Raw genomic sequence first — 16,637 nt, 5'->3', positions numbered from 1 at the left:
ACTTCCCATCCCTCCCTCTTTCCCTCTTTCCATCCCTCTCTTCCTCTTTCCATCCCTCTCTCCCTCTTTCCCTCTTTCCATCCCTCTCTCCCTCTTTCCATCCCTCCCTCTCTCCCTCTTTCCATCCCTCTCCCACTTTCCATCCCTCCCTCACTCTCTCTTTCCATCCCTCCACCTCTCTCTTTTCATCCCTCCCTCTCTCCGTCTTTCCATCCCTCTTCCTCTTTCCATCCCTCCACCTCTCTCTTTCCATCCCCCCTCTCTCTCTTTCTCCCTCTCTCCCTCTTTCCATCCCTCCACCTCTCTCACTTCCCATCCCTCCCTCTTTCCCTCTTTCCATCCCTCTCTTCCTCTTTCCATCCCTCTCTCCCTCTTTCCCTCTTTCCATCCCTCTCTCCTTCTTTCCATCCCTCCCTCTCTCCCTCTTTCCATCCCCCCTCTCTCTCTTTCTCCCTCTCTCCCTCTTTCCATCCCTTCCTCTCTCCCTCTTTCCATCCCTCTCCCTCTTTCCATCCCTCTCTCTCTCCCTCTTTCCATCCCTCTCCCTCTTTCCATCCCTTCCTCTCTCCCTCTTTCCATCCTTCCACCTCTCCCTCTTTCCATCCATCCTCCCCTCTCTCTCTTTCTCCCTCTCTCCCTCTTTCCATCCATCCCTCCCTCTCTCTCTTTCTCCCTCTCTCCCTCTTTCCATCCCTCCACCTCTCCCTCTTTCCATCCCTCTCCCTCTTTCCATCCATCTCCCTCTTTCCATCCCTCCCTCTCTCCCTCTTTCCACCCTACCCTCCCTCTCTCTCTTTCTCCCCCTCTCCCTCTTTCCATCCCTCCACCTCTCCCTCTTTCCATCCCTCCCCCTCTCCCTCTTTCCATCCCTCCACCTCTCCCTCTTTCCATCCCTCCACCTCTCCCTCTTTCCATCCCTCCCTCTCTCCCTCTTTCCATCCCTCCCTCTCTCCCTCTTTCCATCCCTCCCTCTCTCCCTCTCTCCATCCCTCCACCTCTCCCTCTTTCCATCCCTCCCCTTCTCTCTTTCTCCCTCTCTCCCTCTTTCCATCCCTCCACCTCTCCCTCTTTCCATCCCTCCCCCTCTCTCTTTCTCCCTCTCTCCCTCTTTCCATCCCTCCCTCTCTCCCTCTCTCCACCCCTCCACCTCTCCCTCTTTCCATCCCTCCCCCTCTCTCTTTCTCCCTCTCTCCCTCTTTCCATCCCTCCCTCTCTCCCACTTTCCATCCCTCTCCCTTTTTCCATCCCTCCCCCTCTCTCTCTTTCCATCCCTCTCCCTTTTCCATCCCTCCCCCTCTCCCTCTTTCCATCCCTCCACCTCTCCCTCTTTCCATCCCTCCCCCTCTCCCTCTTTCCATCCCTCCCTCTCTACCTCTTTCCATCCCTCCACCTCTCCCGCTTTCCATCCCTCCACCTCTCCCTCTTTCCATCCTTCTCCCTCTTTCCATCCCTCCCTCTCTCCCTCTTTCCATCCCTCCCTCTCTCCCTCTCTCCATCCCTCCACCTCTCCCTCTTTCCATCCCTCCCCCTCTCTCTTTCTCCCTCTCTCCCTCTTTCCATCCCTCCACCTCTCCCTCTTTCCATCCCTCCCCTTCTCTCTTTCTCCCTCTCTCCCTCTTTCCATCCCTCCCTCTCTCCCTCTCTCCATCCCTCCACCTCTCCCTCTTTCCATCCCTCCCCCTCTCTCTTTCTCCCTCTCTCCATCCCTCCCTCTCTCCCACTTTCCATCCCTCTCCCTTTTTCCATCCCTCCCCCTCTCTCTCTCCATCCCTCCCCATCTCTCTTTCTCCCTCTCTTCCTCTTTCCATCCCTCCCTCTCTCCCTCTTTCCATCGCCCCTCTCTCCCTCTTTCCATCCCTCCCTCCCTCTCTCTCTTTATCCCTCTCTCCCTCTTTCCATCCATCCCTCTCTCTATCTTTCTCCCTCTCTCGCTCTTTCCATCCACCCCCCCTCTCTCTCTTTCTCCCTCTCTCCCTCTTTCCATCCCTCCACCTCTCCCTCTTTCCATCCCTCCCCCTCTCTCTTTCTCCCTCTCTCCCTCTTTCCATCCCTCCACCTCTCCCTCTTTCCATCCCTCCCCCTCTCTCTTTCTCCCTCTCTCCCTCTTTCCATCCCTCCCTCTCTCCCTCTCTCCACCCCTCCACCTCTCCCTCTTTCCATCCCTCCCCCTCTCTCTTTCTCCCTCTCTCCCTCTTTCCATCCCTCCCTCTCTCCCACTTTCCATCCCTCTCCCTTTTTCCATCCCTCCCCCTCTCTCTCTTTCCATCCCTCCCCATCTCTCTTTCTCCCTCTCTTCCTCTTTCCATCCCCCCCTCTCTCTTTTTCTCCCTCTCTCTCTCTTTCCATCCCTTTCTCTCTCCCTCTTTCCATCCATCCTCCCCTCTCTCTTTCTCCCTCTCTCCCTCTTTCCATCCATCCCTCCCTCTCTCTCTTTCTCCCTCTCTCCCTCTTTCCATCCCTCCACCTCTCCCTCTTTCCATCCCTCCCTCTCTCCCTCTTTCCATCGCCCCTCTCTCCCTCTTTCCATCCCTCCCTCCCTCTCTCTCTTTATCCCTCTCTCCCTCTTTCCATCCATCCCTCTCTCTATCTTTCTCCCTCTCTCGCTCTTTCCATCCACCCCCCCTCTCTCTCTTTCTCCCTCTCTCCCTCTTTCCATCCCTCCACCTCTCCCTCTTTCCATCCCTCCCCCTCTCTCTTTCTCCCTCTCTCCCTCTTTCCATCCCTCCACCTCTCCCTCTTTCCATCCCTCCCCCTCTCTCTTTCTCCCTCTCTCCCTCTTTCCATCCCTCCCTCTCTCCCTCTCTCCACCCCTCCACCTCTCCCTCTTTCCATCCCTCCCCCTCTCTCTTTCTCCCTCTCTCCCTCTTTCCATCCCTCCCTCTCTCCCACTTTCCATCCCTCTCCCTTTTTCCATCCCTCCCCCTCTCTCTCTTTCCATCCCTCCCCATCTCTCTTTCTCCCTCTCTTCCTCTTTCCATCCCCCCCTCTCTCTTTTTCTCCTTCTCTCCCTCTTTCCATCCCTTTCTCTCTCCCTCTTTCCATCCATCCTCCCTCTCTCTTTCTCCCTCTCTCCCTCTTTCCATCCATCCCTCCCTCTCTCTCTTTCTCCCTCTCTCCCTCTTTCCATCCCTCCCTCTCTCCCTCTTTCCATCCCTCCCTCTCTCCCTCTTTCCATCCCTCCACCTCTCCCTCGTTCCATCCCTCTCCCTCTTTCCATCCCTCCCTCTCTCCCTCTTTCCACCCATCCCTCCCTCTCTATCTTTCTCCCTCTCTCCCTCTTTCCATCCCTCCACCTCTCCCTCTTTCCATTTCTCCACCTCTCCCTCTTTCCATCCCTCCCTCTCTCCCTCTTTCCATCCCTCCACCTCTCCCTCTTTCCATCCCTCCCCCTCTCCCTCTTTCCATCCCTCCCTCTCTCCCTCTTTCCATCCCTCCACCTCTCCCTCTTTCCATCCCTCCACCTCTCCCTCTTTCCATCCTTCTCCCTCTTTCCATCCCTCCCTCTCTCCCTCTTTCCATCCCTCCCTCTCTCCCTCTCTCCATCCCTCCACCTCTCCCTCTTTCCATCCCTCCCCCTCTCTCTTTCTCCCTCTCTCCCTCTCTCCATCCCTCCACCTCTCCCTCTTTCCATCCCTCCCCCTCTCTCTTTCTCCCTCTCTCCATCCCTCCCTCTCTCCCACTTTCCATCCCTCTCCCTTTTTCCATCCCTCCCCCTCTCCCTCTCCATCCCTCCCCATCTCTCTTTCTCCCTCTCTTCCTCTTTCCATCCCTCCCTCTCTCCCTCTTTCCATCCCTCTCTCTCTCCCTCTTTCCATCCCTCTCCCTCTTTCCATCCCTTCCTCTCTCCCTCTTTCCATCCTTCCACCTCTCCCTCTTTCCATCCATCCTCCCCTCTCTCTCTTTCTCCCTCTCTCCCTCTTTCCATCCATCCCTCCCTCTCTCTCTTTCTCCCTCTCTCCCTCTTTCCATCCCTCCACCTCTCCCTCTTTCCATCCCTCTCCCTCTTTCCATCCATCTCCCTCTTTCCATCCCTCCCTCTCTCCCTCTTTCCACCCTACCCTCCCTCTCTCTCTTTCTCCCCCTCTCCCTCTTTCCATCCCTCCACCTCTCCCTCTTTCCATCCCTCCCCCTCTCCCTCTTTCCATCCCTCCACCTCTCCCTCTTTCCATCCCTCCACCTCTCCCTCTTTCCATCCCTCCCTCTCTCCCTCTTTCCATCCCTCCCTCTCTCCCTCTTTCCATCCCTCCCTCTCTCCCTCTCTCCATCCCTCCACCTCTCCCTCTTTCCATCCCTCCCCTTCTCTCTTTCTCCCTCTCTCCCTCTTTCCATCCCTCCACCTCTCCCTCTTTCCATCCCTCCCCCTCTCTCTTTCTCCCTCTCTCCCTCTTTCCATCCCTCCCTCTCTCCCTCTCTCCACCCCTCCACCTCTCCCTCTTTCCATCCCTCCCCCTCTCTCTTTCTCCCTCTCTCCCTCTTTCCATCCCTCCCTCTCTCCCACTTTCCATCCCTCTCCCTTTTTCCATCCCTCCCCCTCTCTCTCTTTCCATCCCTCTCCCTTTTCCATCCCTCCCCCTCTCCCTCTTTCCATCCCTCCACCTCTCCCTCTTTCCATCCCTCCCCCTCTCCCTCTTTCCATCCCTCCCTCTCTACCTCTTTCCATCCCTCCACCTCTCCCGCTTTCCATCCCTCCACCTCTCCCTCTTTCCATCCTTCTCCCTCTTTCCATCCCTCCCTCTCTCCCTCTTTCCATCCCTCCCTCTCTCCCTCTCTCCATCCCTCCACCTCTCCCTCTTTCCATCCCTCCCCCTCTCTCTTTCTCCCTCTCTCCCTCTTTCCATCCCTCCACCTCTCCCTCTTTCCATCCCTCCCCTTCTCTCTTTCTCCCTCTCTCCCTCTTTCCATCCCTCCCTCTCTCCCTCTCTCCATCCCTCCACCTCTCCCTCTTTCCATCCCTCCCCCTCTCTCTTTCTCCCTCTCTCCATCCCTCCCTCTCTCCCACTTTCCATCCCTCTCCCTTTTTCCATCCCTCCCCCTCTCTCTCTCCATCCCTCCCCATCTCTCTTTCTCCCTCTCTTCCTCTTTCCATCCCTCCCTCTCTCCCTCTTTCCATCGCCCCTCTCTCCCTCTTTCCATCCCTCCCTCCCTCTCTCTCTTTATCCCTCTCTCCCTCTTTCCATCCATCCCTCTCTCTATCTTTCTCCCTCTCTCGCTCTTTCCATCCACCCCCCCTCTCTCTCTTTCTCCCTCTCTCCCTCTTTCCATCCCTCCACCTCTCCCTCTTTCCATCCCTCCCCCTCTCTCTTTCTCCCTCTCTCCCTCTTTCCATCCCTCCACCTCTCCCTCTTTCCATCCCTCCCCCTCTCTCTTTCTCCCTCTCTCCCTCTTTCCATCCCTCCCTCTCTCCCTCTCTCCACCCCTCCACCTCTCCCTCTTTCCATCCCTCCCCCTCTCTCTTTCTCCCTCTCTCCCTCTTTCCATCCCTCCCTCTCTCCCACTTTCCATCCCTCTCCCTTTTTCCATCCCTCCCCCTCTCTCTCTTTCCATCCCTCCCCATCTCTCTTTCTCCCTCTCTTCCTCTTTCCATCCCCCCCTCTCTCTTTTTCTCCCTCTCTCTCTCTTTCCATCCCTTTCTCTCTCCCTCTTTCCATCCATCCTCCCCTCTCTCTTTCTCCCTCTCTCCCTCTTTCCATCCATCCCTCCCTCTCTCTCTTTCTCCCTCTCTCCCTCTTTCCATCCCTCCACCTCTCCCTCTTTCCATCCCTCCCTCTCTCCCTCTTTCCATCGCCCCTCTCTCCCTCTTTCCATCCCTCCCTCCCTCTCTCTCTTTATCCCTCTCTCCCTCTTTCCATCCATCCCTCTCTCTATCTTTCTCCCTCTCTCGCTCTTTCCATCCACCCCCCCTCTCTCTCTTTCTCCCTCTCTCCCTCTTTCCATCCCTCCACCTCTCCCTCTTTCCATCCCTCCCCCTCTCTCTTTCTCCCTCTCTCCCTCTTTCCATCCCTCCACCTCTCCCTCTTTCCATCCCTCCCCCTCTCTCTTTCTCCCTCTCTCCCTCTTTCCATCCCTCCCTCTCTCCCTCTCTCCACCCCTCCAGCTCTCCCTCTTTCCATCCCTCCCCCTCTCTCTTTCTCCCTCTCTCCCTCTTTCCATCCCTCCCTCTCTCCCACTTTCCATCCCTCTCCCTTTTTCCATCCCTCCCCCTCTCTCTCTTTCCATCCCTCCCCATCTCTCTTTCTCCCTCTCTTCCTCTTTCCATCCCCCCCTCTCTCTTTTTCTCCTTCTCTCCCTCTTTCCATCCCTTTCTCTCTCCCTCTTTCCATCCATCCTCCCCTCTCTCTTTCTCCCTCTCTCCCTCTTTCCATCCATCCCTCCCTCTCTCTCTTTCTCCCTCTCTCCCTCTTTCCATCCCTCCCTCTCTCCCTCTTTCCATCCCTCCCTCTCTCCCTCTTTCCATCCCTCCACCTCTCCCTCGTTCCATCCCTCTCCCTCTTTCCATCCCTCCCTCTCTCCCTCTTTCCACCCATCCCTCCCTCTCTATCTTTCTCCCTCTCTCCCTCTTTCCATCCCTCCACCTCTCCCTCTTTCCATTTCTCCACCTCTCCCTCTTTCCATCCCTCCCTCTCTCCCTCTTTCCATCCCTCCACCTCTCCCTCTTTCCATCCCTCCCCCTCTCCCTCTTTCCATCCCTCCCTCTCTCCCTCTTTCCATCCCTCCACCTCTCCCTCTTTCCATCCCTCCACCTCTCCCTCTTTCCATCCCTCTCCCTCTTTCCATCCCTCCCTCTTTCCCTCTTTCCATCCCTCCCTCTCTCCCTCTCTCCATCCCTCCACCTCTCCCTCTTTCCATCCCTCCCCCTCTCTCTTTCTCCCTCTCTCCCTCTCTCCATCCCTCCACCTCTCCCTCTTTCCATCCCTCCCCCTCTCTCTTTCTCCCTCTCTCCATCCCTCCCTCTCTCCCACTTTCCATCCCTCTCCCTTTTTCCATCCCTCCCCCTCTCCCTCTCCATCCCTCCCCATCTCTCTTTCTCCCTCTCTTCCTCTTTCCATCCCTCCCTCTCTCCCTCTTTCCATCGCCCCTCTCTCCCTCTTTCCATCCCTCCCTCCCTCTCTCTCTTTATCCCTCTCTCCCTCTTTCCATCCATCCCTCTCTCTCTCTTTCTCCCTCTCTCCCTCTTTCCATCCACCCCCCCTCTCTCTCTTTCTCCCTCTCTCCCTCTTTCCATCCCTCCACCTCTCTCCACCCTTCCCTAGGTGCTAGATTTCCCCCAGTACCACCAACTCAAAGCCCGTGCATTGCGGGGTGTTGGAGAGCTGGAGGAGGCTATCAAGTCCCTGAATGTGGCGATGGGGATCCAAGCAGTGAGTGGGAGAGAGGCCCACGTCAGCAACAGTGAACGTGTGTCTGTGTTCCTGGAGCTGGCTGAGGCACTGAGACTACACGGAGAACCGGTACACTACATTTATACATTGATTGATTGACTGACTGGGTGATTGATTACTACTTTGCTTATGGTAGTCCGTCATGTCCCATGATTTCTTCCTTCCACTTCTACCTATATTGATGGCTTTTACTTTGGCTATAGAGTCCAATGCTCTAGTCACATGTTCAGTTTTGATTAGTTTGTGGAAGTGCATTTTCTGACCTCATGCAATCCTGTAACACTTTCATGGCTGTGACCCACACTTCTCATCTTCTGCGCTTCTTACTAGCAGAGCTGGTGCCAGGTAGACAGTGCAGTGTGTGTCTATAAACCCCTTCCATCCCTCCTCCTCTCCTGCCAGGATGAGTCGAACATGGTGCTGCAGGACGCTATCGTGGCGTTCGCTGGTACCCCAGAGGAGATCTGTGTGACAATAGCTAACGTGGACATGGCCTTGGCTAAAGATGACCTGGACACAGCTCTCAGCGTCCTCAGAGGCATCACACCGGACCAGGTTGTGAAGACACTGTTCCGTTCTTTCTAACTGAATGGACAATAGAGAACATCTTCCTTTTCTCCTTATTCTCTTCAGACGCACTACGCAGCGGCCAAGGAGAAGATGGCCCTCATATACCTGCAGAAACGCAAAGACAAGAAGCTGTACATAGCCTGCTATAGGGAGATCAGAGACGAACTACCCGGGCCTCAGTCCTCTATCCTTCTGGGGGACGCCTACATCAATGTACAAGAGGTATAACAAGAGCTGCTAATCTGTAACTCAGTTGGTAGATCATGGATCTTGGTCCTCTGTAACTCAGTAGGTAGATCATGGTCCTCTGTAACTCAGTAGGTAGATCATGGTCCTCTGTAACTCAGTTGGTAGATCATGGATCTTGGTCCTCTGTAACTCAGTAGGTAGATCATGGATCTTGGTCCTCTGTAACTCAGTAGGTAGATCATGGATCTTGGTCCCCTGTAACTCAGTAGGTAGATCTTGGTCCTCTGTAACTCAGTAGGTAGATCATGGATCTTGGTCCTCTGTAACTCAGTAGGTAGATCTTGGTCATCTGTAACTCAGTAGGTAGATCTTGGTCCTCTGTAACTCAGTAGGTGGATCTTGGTCCTCTAACTCAGTTGGTAGATCTTGGTCCCCTGTAACTCAGTAGGTAGATCATGGATCTTGGTCCTCTGTAACTCAGTAGGTAGATCTTGGTCCTCTGTAACTCAGTAGGTAGATCTTGGTCCTCTGTAACTCAGTAGGTAGATCATGGATCTTGGGCCTCTGTAACTCAGTTGGTAGATCATGGATCTTGGTCCTCTGTAACTCAGTAGGTAGATCATGGTCCTCTGTAACTCAGTAGGTAGATCATGGTCCTCTGTAACTCAGTTGGTAGATCATGGATCTTGGTCCTCTGTAACTCAGTAGGTAGATCATGGATCTTGGTCCTCTGTAACTCAGTAGGTAGATCATGGATCTTGGTCCCCTGTAACTCAGTAGGTAGATCTTGGTCCTCTGTAACTCAGTAGGTAGATCATGGATCTTGGTCCTCTGTAACTCAGTAGGTAGATCTTGGTCATCTGTAACTCAGTAGGTAGATCTTGGTCCTCTGTAACTCAGTAGGTGGATCTTGGTCCTCTAACTCAGTTGGTAGATCTTGGTCCCCTGTAACTCAGTAGGTAGATCATGGATCTTGGTCCTCTGTAACTCAGTAGGTAGATCTTGGTCCTCTGTAACTCAGTAGGTAGATCTTGGTCCTCTGTAACTCAGTAGGTAGATCATGGATCTTGGGCCTCTGTAACTCAGTAGGTAGATCATGGATCTCTGTCCTCTGTAACTCAGTAGGTAGATCATTGATCTTGGTCCCCTGTAACTCAGTAGGTAGATCTTGGGCATCTGTAACTCAGTAGGTAGATCTTGGTCCTCTGTAAATCAGTAGGTAGATCATGGATCTTGGTCCTCTGTAACTCAGTAGGTAGATCATGGATCTCTGTCCTCTGTAACTCAGTAGGTAGATCATGGATCTTGGTCCTCTGTAACTCAGCAGGTAGATTTTGGTCCTCTGTAACTCAGTAGGTAGATATTGGATCTTGGTCCTCTGTAACTCAGTAGGTAGATCATGGATCTTGGTCCTCTGTAACTCAGTAGGTAGATCTTGGTCCTCTGTAACTCAGTAGGTAGATATTGGTCCTCTGTAACTCAGTAGGTAGATCATGGATCTTGGTCCTCTGTAACTCAGTAGGTAGATCTTGGTCCTCTGTAACTCAGTAGGCAGATCATGGATCTTGGTCCTCTGTAACTCAGTAGGTAGATCATGGATCTCTGTCCTCTGTACAGTGCATTGCGAAAGTATTCGGCCCCCTTGAACTTTGCGACCTTTTGCCACATTTCAGGCTTCAAACATAAAGATATAAAACTGTATTTTTTTGTGAAGAATCAACAACAAGTGGGACACAATCATGAAGTGGAACGACATTTATTGGATATTTCAAACTTTTTTAACAAATCAAAAACTGAAAAATTGGGCGTGCAAAATTATTCAGCCCCCTTAAGTTAATACTTTGTAGCGCCACCTTTTGCTGCGATTACAGCTGCAAGTCTCTTGGGGTATGTCTCTATCAGTTTTGCACATCGAGAGACTGAATTTTTTTCCCATTCCTCCTTGCAAAACAGCTCGAGCTCAGTGAGGTTGGATGGAGAGCATTTGTGAACAGCAGTTTTCAGTTCTTTCCACAGATTCTCGATTGGATTCAGGTCTGGACTTTGACTTGGCCATTCTAACACCTGGATATGTTTATTTTTGAACCTTTCCATTGTAGATTTTGCTTTATGTTTTGGATCATTGTCTTGTTGAAAGACAAATCTCCGTCCCAGTCTGAGGTCTTTTGCAGACTCCATCAGGTTTTCTTCCAGAAAACGAGGTCCTGTATTTGGCTCCATCCATCTTCCCATCAATTTTAACCATCGTCCCTGTCCCTGCTGAAGAAAAGCAGGCCCAAACCATGATGCTGCCACCACCATGTTTGACAGTGGGTATGGTGTGTTCAGGGTGATGAGCTGTGTTGCTTTTACGCCAAACATAACGTCTTGCATTGTTGCCAAAAAGTTCAATTTTGGTTTCATCTGACCAGAGCACCTTCTTCCACATGTTTGGTGTGTCTCCCAGGTGGCTTGTGGCAAACTTTAAACAACACTTTTTATGGATATCTTTAAGAAATGGCTTTCTTCTTGCCACTCTTCCATAAAGGCCAGATTTGTGCAATATACGACTGATTGTTGTCCTATGGACAGAGTCTCCCACCTCAGCTGTAGATCTCTGCAGTTCATCCAGAGTGATCATGGGCCTCTTGGCTGCATCTCTGATCAGTCTTCTCCTTGTATGAGCTGAAAGTTTAGAGGGACGGCCAGGTCTTGGTAGATTTGCAGTGGTCTGATACTCCTTCCATTTCAATATTATCGCTTGCACAGTGCTCCTTGGGATGTTTAAAGCTTGGGAAATATTTTTGTATCCAAATCCGGCTTTAAACTTCTTCACAACAGTATTTCGGACCTGCCTGGTGTGTTCCTTGTTCTTCATGATGCTCTCTGCGCTTTTAACGGAACTCTGAGACTATCACAGTGCAGGTGCATTTATACGGAGACTTGATTACACACAGGTGGATTGTATTTATCATCATTAGTCATTTAGGTCAACATTGGATCATTCAGAGATCCTCACTGAACTTCTGGAGAGAGTTTGCTGCACTGAAAGTAAAGGGGCTGAATAATTTTGCACGCCCAATTTTTCAGTTTTTGATTTGTTAAAAAAGTTTGAAATATCCAATAAATGTCGTTCCACTTCATGATTGTGTCCCACTTGTTGTTGATTCTTCACAAAAAAATACAGTTTTATATCTTTATGTTTGAAGCCTGAAATGTGGCAAAAGGTCGCAAAGTTCAAGGGGGCCGAATACTTTCGCAATGCACTGTAACTCAGTAGGTAGATCATGGATCTTGGTCCCCTGTAACTCAGTAGGTAGATCTTGGTCCTCTGTAACTCAGTAGGTAGATCTTGGTCCTCTGTAACTCAGTAGGTAGATCATGGATCTTGGTCCTCTGTAACTCAGTAGGTGGATCTTGGTCCTCTAACTCAGTTGGTAGATCTTGGTCATCTGTAACTCAGTAGGTAGATCTTGGTCATCTGTAACTCAGTAGGTAGATATTGGTCATCTGTAACTCAGTAGGTAGATCATGGATTTTGGTCCTCTGTAACTCAGTAGGTAGATCATGGATCTTGGTCCTCTGTAACTCAGTAGGTAGATCTTGGGCATCTGTAACTCAGTAGGTAGATCTTGGTCCTCTGTAACTCAGTAGGTAGATCTTGGTCCTCTGTAACTCAGTAGGTAGATCATGGATTTTGGTCCTCTGTAACTCAGTAGGTAGATCATGGATCTTGGTCCTCTGTAACTCAGTAGGTAGATCTTGGGCATCTGTAACTCAGTAGGTAGATCTTGGTCCTCTGTAACTCAGTAGGTAGATCTTGGTCCTCTGTAACTCAGTAGGTAGATCATGGATTTTGGTCCTCTGTAACTCAGTAGGTAGATCATGGATCTTGGTCCTCTGTAACTCAGTAGGTAGATCTTGGTCCCCTGTAACTCAGTAGGTAGATCATCAATCTTGTTCCTCTGTAACTCAGTAGGTAGATCATGGATCTTGTTCCTTTGTAACTCAGTAGGTAGATCTTGTTCCTCTGTAACTCAGTAGGTAGATCTTGTTCCTCTGTAACTCAGTAGGTAGATCATGGATCTTGTTCCTCTGTAACTCAGTAGGTAGATCATGGATCTTGTTCCTCTGTAACTCAGTAGGTAGATCATGGATCTTGTTCCTCTGTAACTCAGTAGGTAGATCTTGTTCCTCTGTAACTCAGTAGGTAGATCTTGTTCCTCTGTAACTCAGTAGGTAGATCATGGATCTTGTTCCTCTGTAACTCAGTAGGTAGATCTTGTTTCTCTGTAACTCAGTAGGTAGATCATGGAACTTGGTCCTCTGTAACTCAGTAGGTAGATCGTGGATCTTGGTCCTCTGTAACTCAGTAGGTAGATCATGGATCTTGGTCCTCTAACTCAGTAGGTAGATCATGGATCTTGGTCCTCTGTAACTCAGTAGGTAGATCATGGATCTTGGTCCCCTGTAACTCAGTAGGTAGATCTTGGTCCTCTGTATCTCAGTAGGTAGATCTTGGTCCTCTGTAACTCAGTAGGTATATCTTGGTCCTCTGTAACTCAGTAGGTAGATCATGGATCTGGAAATGGCAGGATAGTGGGTTTGATTTCTGGGCCCACCCATAGGTCCAAATCAATAATAATATGCACCTTTACTGTAATTGGATTAAAGAGGGTGTTAAATGTTTTAACTGTCTCACCAGTAGTACCTTGTGTACTGCGTATTATTGACTGTCCATATCACGTTAGTAGGGCTTTGCAAAGGCATTGACACAGACAGGTATATCAAATATCACATTTCTATTCTGCAGCCAGAGAGAGCTATTGAGGTGTATCAAGAGGCAATGAGCTGGACGGTTCGGGATGCAACCCTGTGGAGAAAGATGGGCCGAGCCTATGTGAAGAGCCATCAGTACAACCAGGTATTGTAGACGGGAAAGGCTGCGGCAAAGATTCAAGCACAAATACTGCTCAGTGCTCACACAGAACATTCTTTCCTTTTTACACTATTTCTCAAGAGTGAAAGCTCTATTTGTTTGCCATTTTACTAAGGAATGTTCTCATACTGTTTCCCTCCCTCCTCACTCTATTTCTTACCTGATTGGTCCTGCAGGCTGTCAGTCACTGAGTGTTTATATCACTAACCTGATTGGTCCTGCAGGCTGTCTGTCACTGAGTGTTTATATCACTAACCTGATTGGTCCTGCAGGCTGTCAGTCACTGAGTGTTTATTTAACTAACCTGATTGGTCCTGCAGGCTGTCAGTCACTGAGTGTTTATATCACTAACCTGATTGGTCCTGCAGGCTGTCAATCACTGAGTGTTTATATCACTAACCCGATTGGTCCTGCAGGCTGTCAGTCACTGTGTGTTTATATCACTAACCTGATTGGTCCTGCAGGCTGTCAGTCACTGTGTGTTTATATCACTAACCTGATTGGTCCTGCAGGCTGTCAATCACTGAGTGTTTATATCACTAACCCGATTGGTCCTGCAGGCTGTCAGTCACTGTGTGTTTATATCACTAACCTGATTGGTCCTGCAGGCTGTCAGTCACTGAGTGTTTATATGTAACCTGATTGGCTTCCACCACACATCTCATCAACAAAGAGTTCCTTGGGGCTGTGTCGTCCATCTTGGGGCTGTGTCGTCCATCTTGGGGCTGTCGTCCCCATCTTGGGGCTGTGTCGTCCATCTTGGGGCTGTGTCGTCCATCTTGGGGCTGTGTCGTCCATCTTGGGGCCGTGTCGTCCCCATCTTGGGGCTGTGTCGTCCATCTTGGGGCTGTGTCGTCCATCTTGGGGCTGTCGTCCCCATCTTGGGGCTGTGTCGTCCCCATCTTGGGGCTGTGTCGTCCCCATCTTGGGGCTGTGTCGTCCATCTTGGGGCTGTGTCGTCCATCTTGGGGCTGTGTCGTCCATCTTGGGGCTGTGTCGTCCCCATCTTGAGGCTGTGTCGTCCATCTTGGGGCTGTGTCGTCCATCTTGGGGCTGTGTCGTCCATCTTGGGGCTGTGTCGTCCCCATCTTGGGGCTGTGTCGTCCATCTTGGGGCTGTGTCGTCCATCTTGGGGCTGTGTCGTCCCCATCTTGGGGCTGTGTCGTCCCCATCTTGGGGCTGTGTCGTCCCCATCTTGGGGCTGTGTCGTCCATCTTGAGGCTGTGTCGTCCATCTTGGGGCTGTGTCGTCCATCTTGGGGCTGTGTCGTCCCCATCTTGAGGCTGTGTCGTCCCCATCTTGGGGCTGTGTCGTCCCCATCTTGGGGCTGTGTCGTCCATCTTGGGGCTGTGTCGTCCCCATCTTGGGGCTGTGTCGTCCATCTTGGGGCTGTGTCGTCCATCTTGGGGCTGTGTCGTCCATCTTGGGGCTGTGTCGTCCCCATCTTGGGGCTGTGTCGTCCATCTTGGGGCTGTGTCGTCCCCATCTTGGGGCTGTGTCGTCCATCTTGGGGCTGTGTCGTCCATCTTGGGGCTGTCGTCCCCATCTTGTGTGTCGTCCCCATCTTGGGGCTGTGTCGTCCATCTTGGGGCTGTGTCGTCCATCTTGGGGCTGTGTCGTCCATCTTGGGGCTGTGTCGTCCATCTTGGGGCTGTGTCGTCCCCATCTTGGGGCTGTGTCGTCCATCTTGGGGCTGTGTCGTCCATCTTGGGGCTGTGTCGTCCCCATCTTGGGGCTGTGTCGTCCCCATCTTGAGGCTGTGTCGTCCCCATCTTGGGGCTGTGTCGTCCATCTTGAGGCTGTGTCGTCCATCTTGGGGCTGTGTCGTCCATCTTGGGGCTGTGTCGTCCCCATCTTGAGGCTGTGTCGTCCCCATCTTGGGGCTGTGTCGTCCATCTTGGGGCTGTGTCGTCCCCATCTTGGGGCTGTGTCGTCCATCTTGGGGCTGTCGTCCCCATCTTGGGGCTGTGTCGTCCCCATCTTGGGGCTGTGTCGTCCATCTTGGGGCTGTGTCGTCCATCTTGGGGCCGTGTCGTCCCCATCTTGGGGCTGTGTCGTCCCCATCTTGGGGCTGTGTCGTCCATCTTGGGGCTGTGTCGTCCATCTTGGGGCCGTGTCGTCCCCATCTTGGGGCTGTGTCGTCCCCATCTTGAGGCTGTGTCGTCCCCATCTTGGGGCTGTGTCGTCCCCATCTTGGGGCCGTGTCGTCCCCATCTTGGGGCTGTGTCGTCCCATCTTGGGGCTGTGTCGTCCCCATCTTGGGGCTGTGTCGTCCCCATCTTGGGGCCGTGTCGTCCCCATCTTGGGGCCGTGTCGTCCATCTTGGGGCTGTGTCGTACCCATCTTGGGGCTGTGTTGTCCATCTTGGGGCTGTGTCATCATGATGACAACAAGGCCTCCAGGACTGTTTCTCTTAGCTTGGTTCCACTTGTTCCTCTCCTGCATTAGTGGAAGATACTCCCTGATCCCCCATAGTGGGCTCCAGAGGGAGGGTTGAGTGACCATTTCACTCCTTCCTTCAGTAATGCATTTTGAATCTTGTTGTGATCCAGCTCTTTCAGAGCTTCTCCTAGCTCTCTGTGTGTTCCAACAAAGTTGGTATTATTGTCTGTTCTGATACTTGTTACTGGGCCTCTTCGATATATGAACCTGCGCAGGACTTTGATGCAGGAATCAGTATCCAGATAACTAGCTACTTCTAGGTGGACAACTCAACTCACAAGACAACTAAAGATCACACCATACCGCTTCACCTCTATGGGGCAGAAGGAATCTATGCCCACAAGGGTGAAAGGAGGCAAATCAGGTGACACCCGATCTTGTGGAAGGTCGGCCATCTTCTGTTCTCCAGCTCTAGCTTGCATCCGCCTGCAGAAGACACCGCTCTTAAGGATCTTCCTTGTTAAGGAGTTGGCACAGGGTATCCAATATCGCTGGCGAAGTCTAGAAAGCATGTGACCTCTCCCAGAGGGGCCGACCTGCCCATGGATGTGGAGTAAGATCAGTCTGGAGATGTAGGAGTCTTTGGGAAGGATCATAGGATTCTTTAGTTCATAGCAGCTTTGCTTAACTTTCCTCCCACTCTCAGAATACCATTTTCAACAATTGGATAACGTTTACAGATTGAGCTGCTTCTCTCGGCACATTGTCTTCCTTTCACAACAAGTGCAAGTTCTTGTTTAAAGTGCTGTCTTTGAGCTGCTTCCCTCGGCACATTGTCTTCCTTTCACAACAAGCGCAATTTCTTGTTTAAAGTCTTTGCTTAAATCGGATGATGACCGTTTCTGCTTCATCTAGGTCATCCACAGACTTTCTTTTCCAACAATCAGTTTGAACTTGTTAATTTGTTCCTTCAGTGAGTTTGTTAGACTCTGATCTGATCCTGGATCAGTTTTTGTGAACTCCTTTTCTGGCTTAACTGTATAAGAAGTCTCTTCAGTTTCAGCATCCAGGCATCTGATTTCTTCAAGCTGTTCCATGTTGAATAGTACTCAATCAGTTTGCTGGTCGGACTCTTTTCTTCCACACTATTTACGATGACGTCTTTTCTCACCTCTGGATCATCCGGAGGGATGGAGCTA

At 51.5% G+C, this 16,637-nt stretch overlaps 1 protein-coding gene across 1 annotated transcript in view; it reads left to right on the top strand.

Annotated features, from left to right (window-relative positions):
* LOC139366649 (tetratricopeptide repeat protein 21B-like) overlaps positions 1 to 16,637 on the top strand; it is a 78,067-nt gene that overhangs the window by 24,325 nt on the left and 37,105 nt on the right. The window contains 4 exon segments of the mRNA XM_071104324.1: positions 7,251 to 7,448; positions 7,782 to 7,934; positions 8,013 to 8,171; positions 12,931 to 13,041. Coding sequence (XP_070960425.1) covers positions 7,251 to 7,448; positions 7,782 to 7,934; positions 8,013 to 8,171; positions 12,931 to 13,041 — 621 coding nt within the window.

This window comes from Oncorhynchus clarkii, chromosome 15, assembly GCF_045791955.1.
Source record: "Oncorhynchus clarkii lewisi isolate Uvic-CL-2024 chromosome 15, UVic_Ocla_1.0, whole genome shotgun sequence".
NCBI lineage: Eukaryota > Metazoa > Chordata > Actinopteri > Salmoniformes > Salmonidae > Oncorhynchus > Oncorhynchus clarkii.
This window is presented reverse-complemented; position numbering and strand designations above follow the sequence as displayed.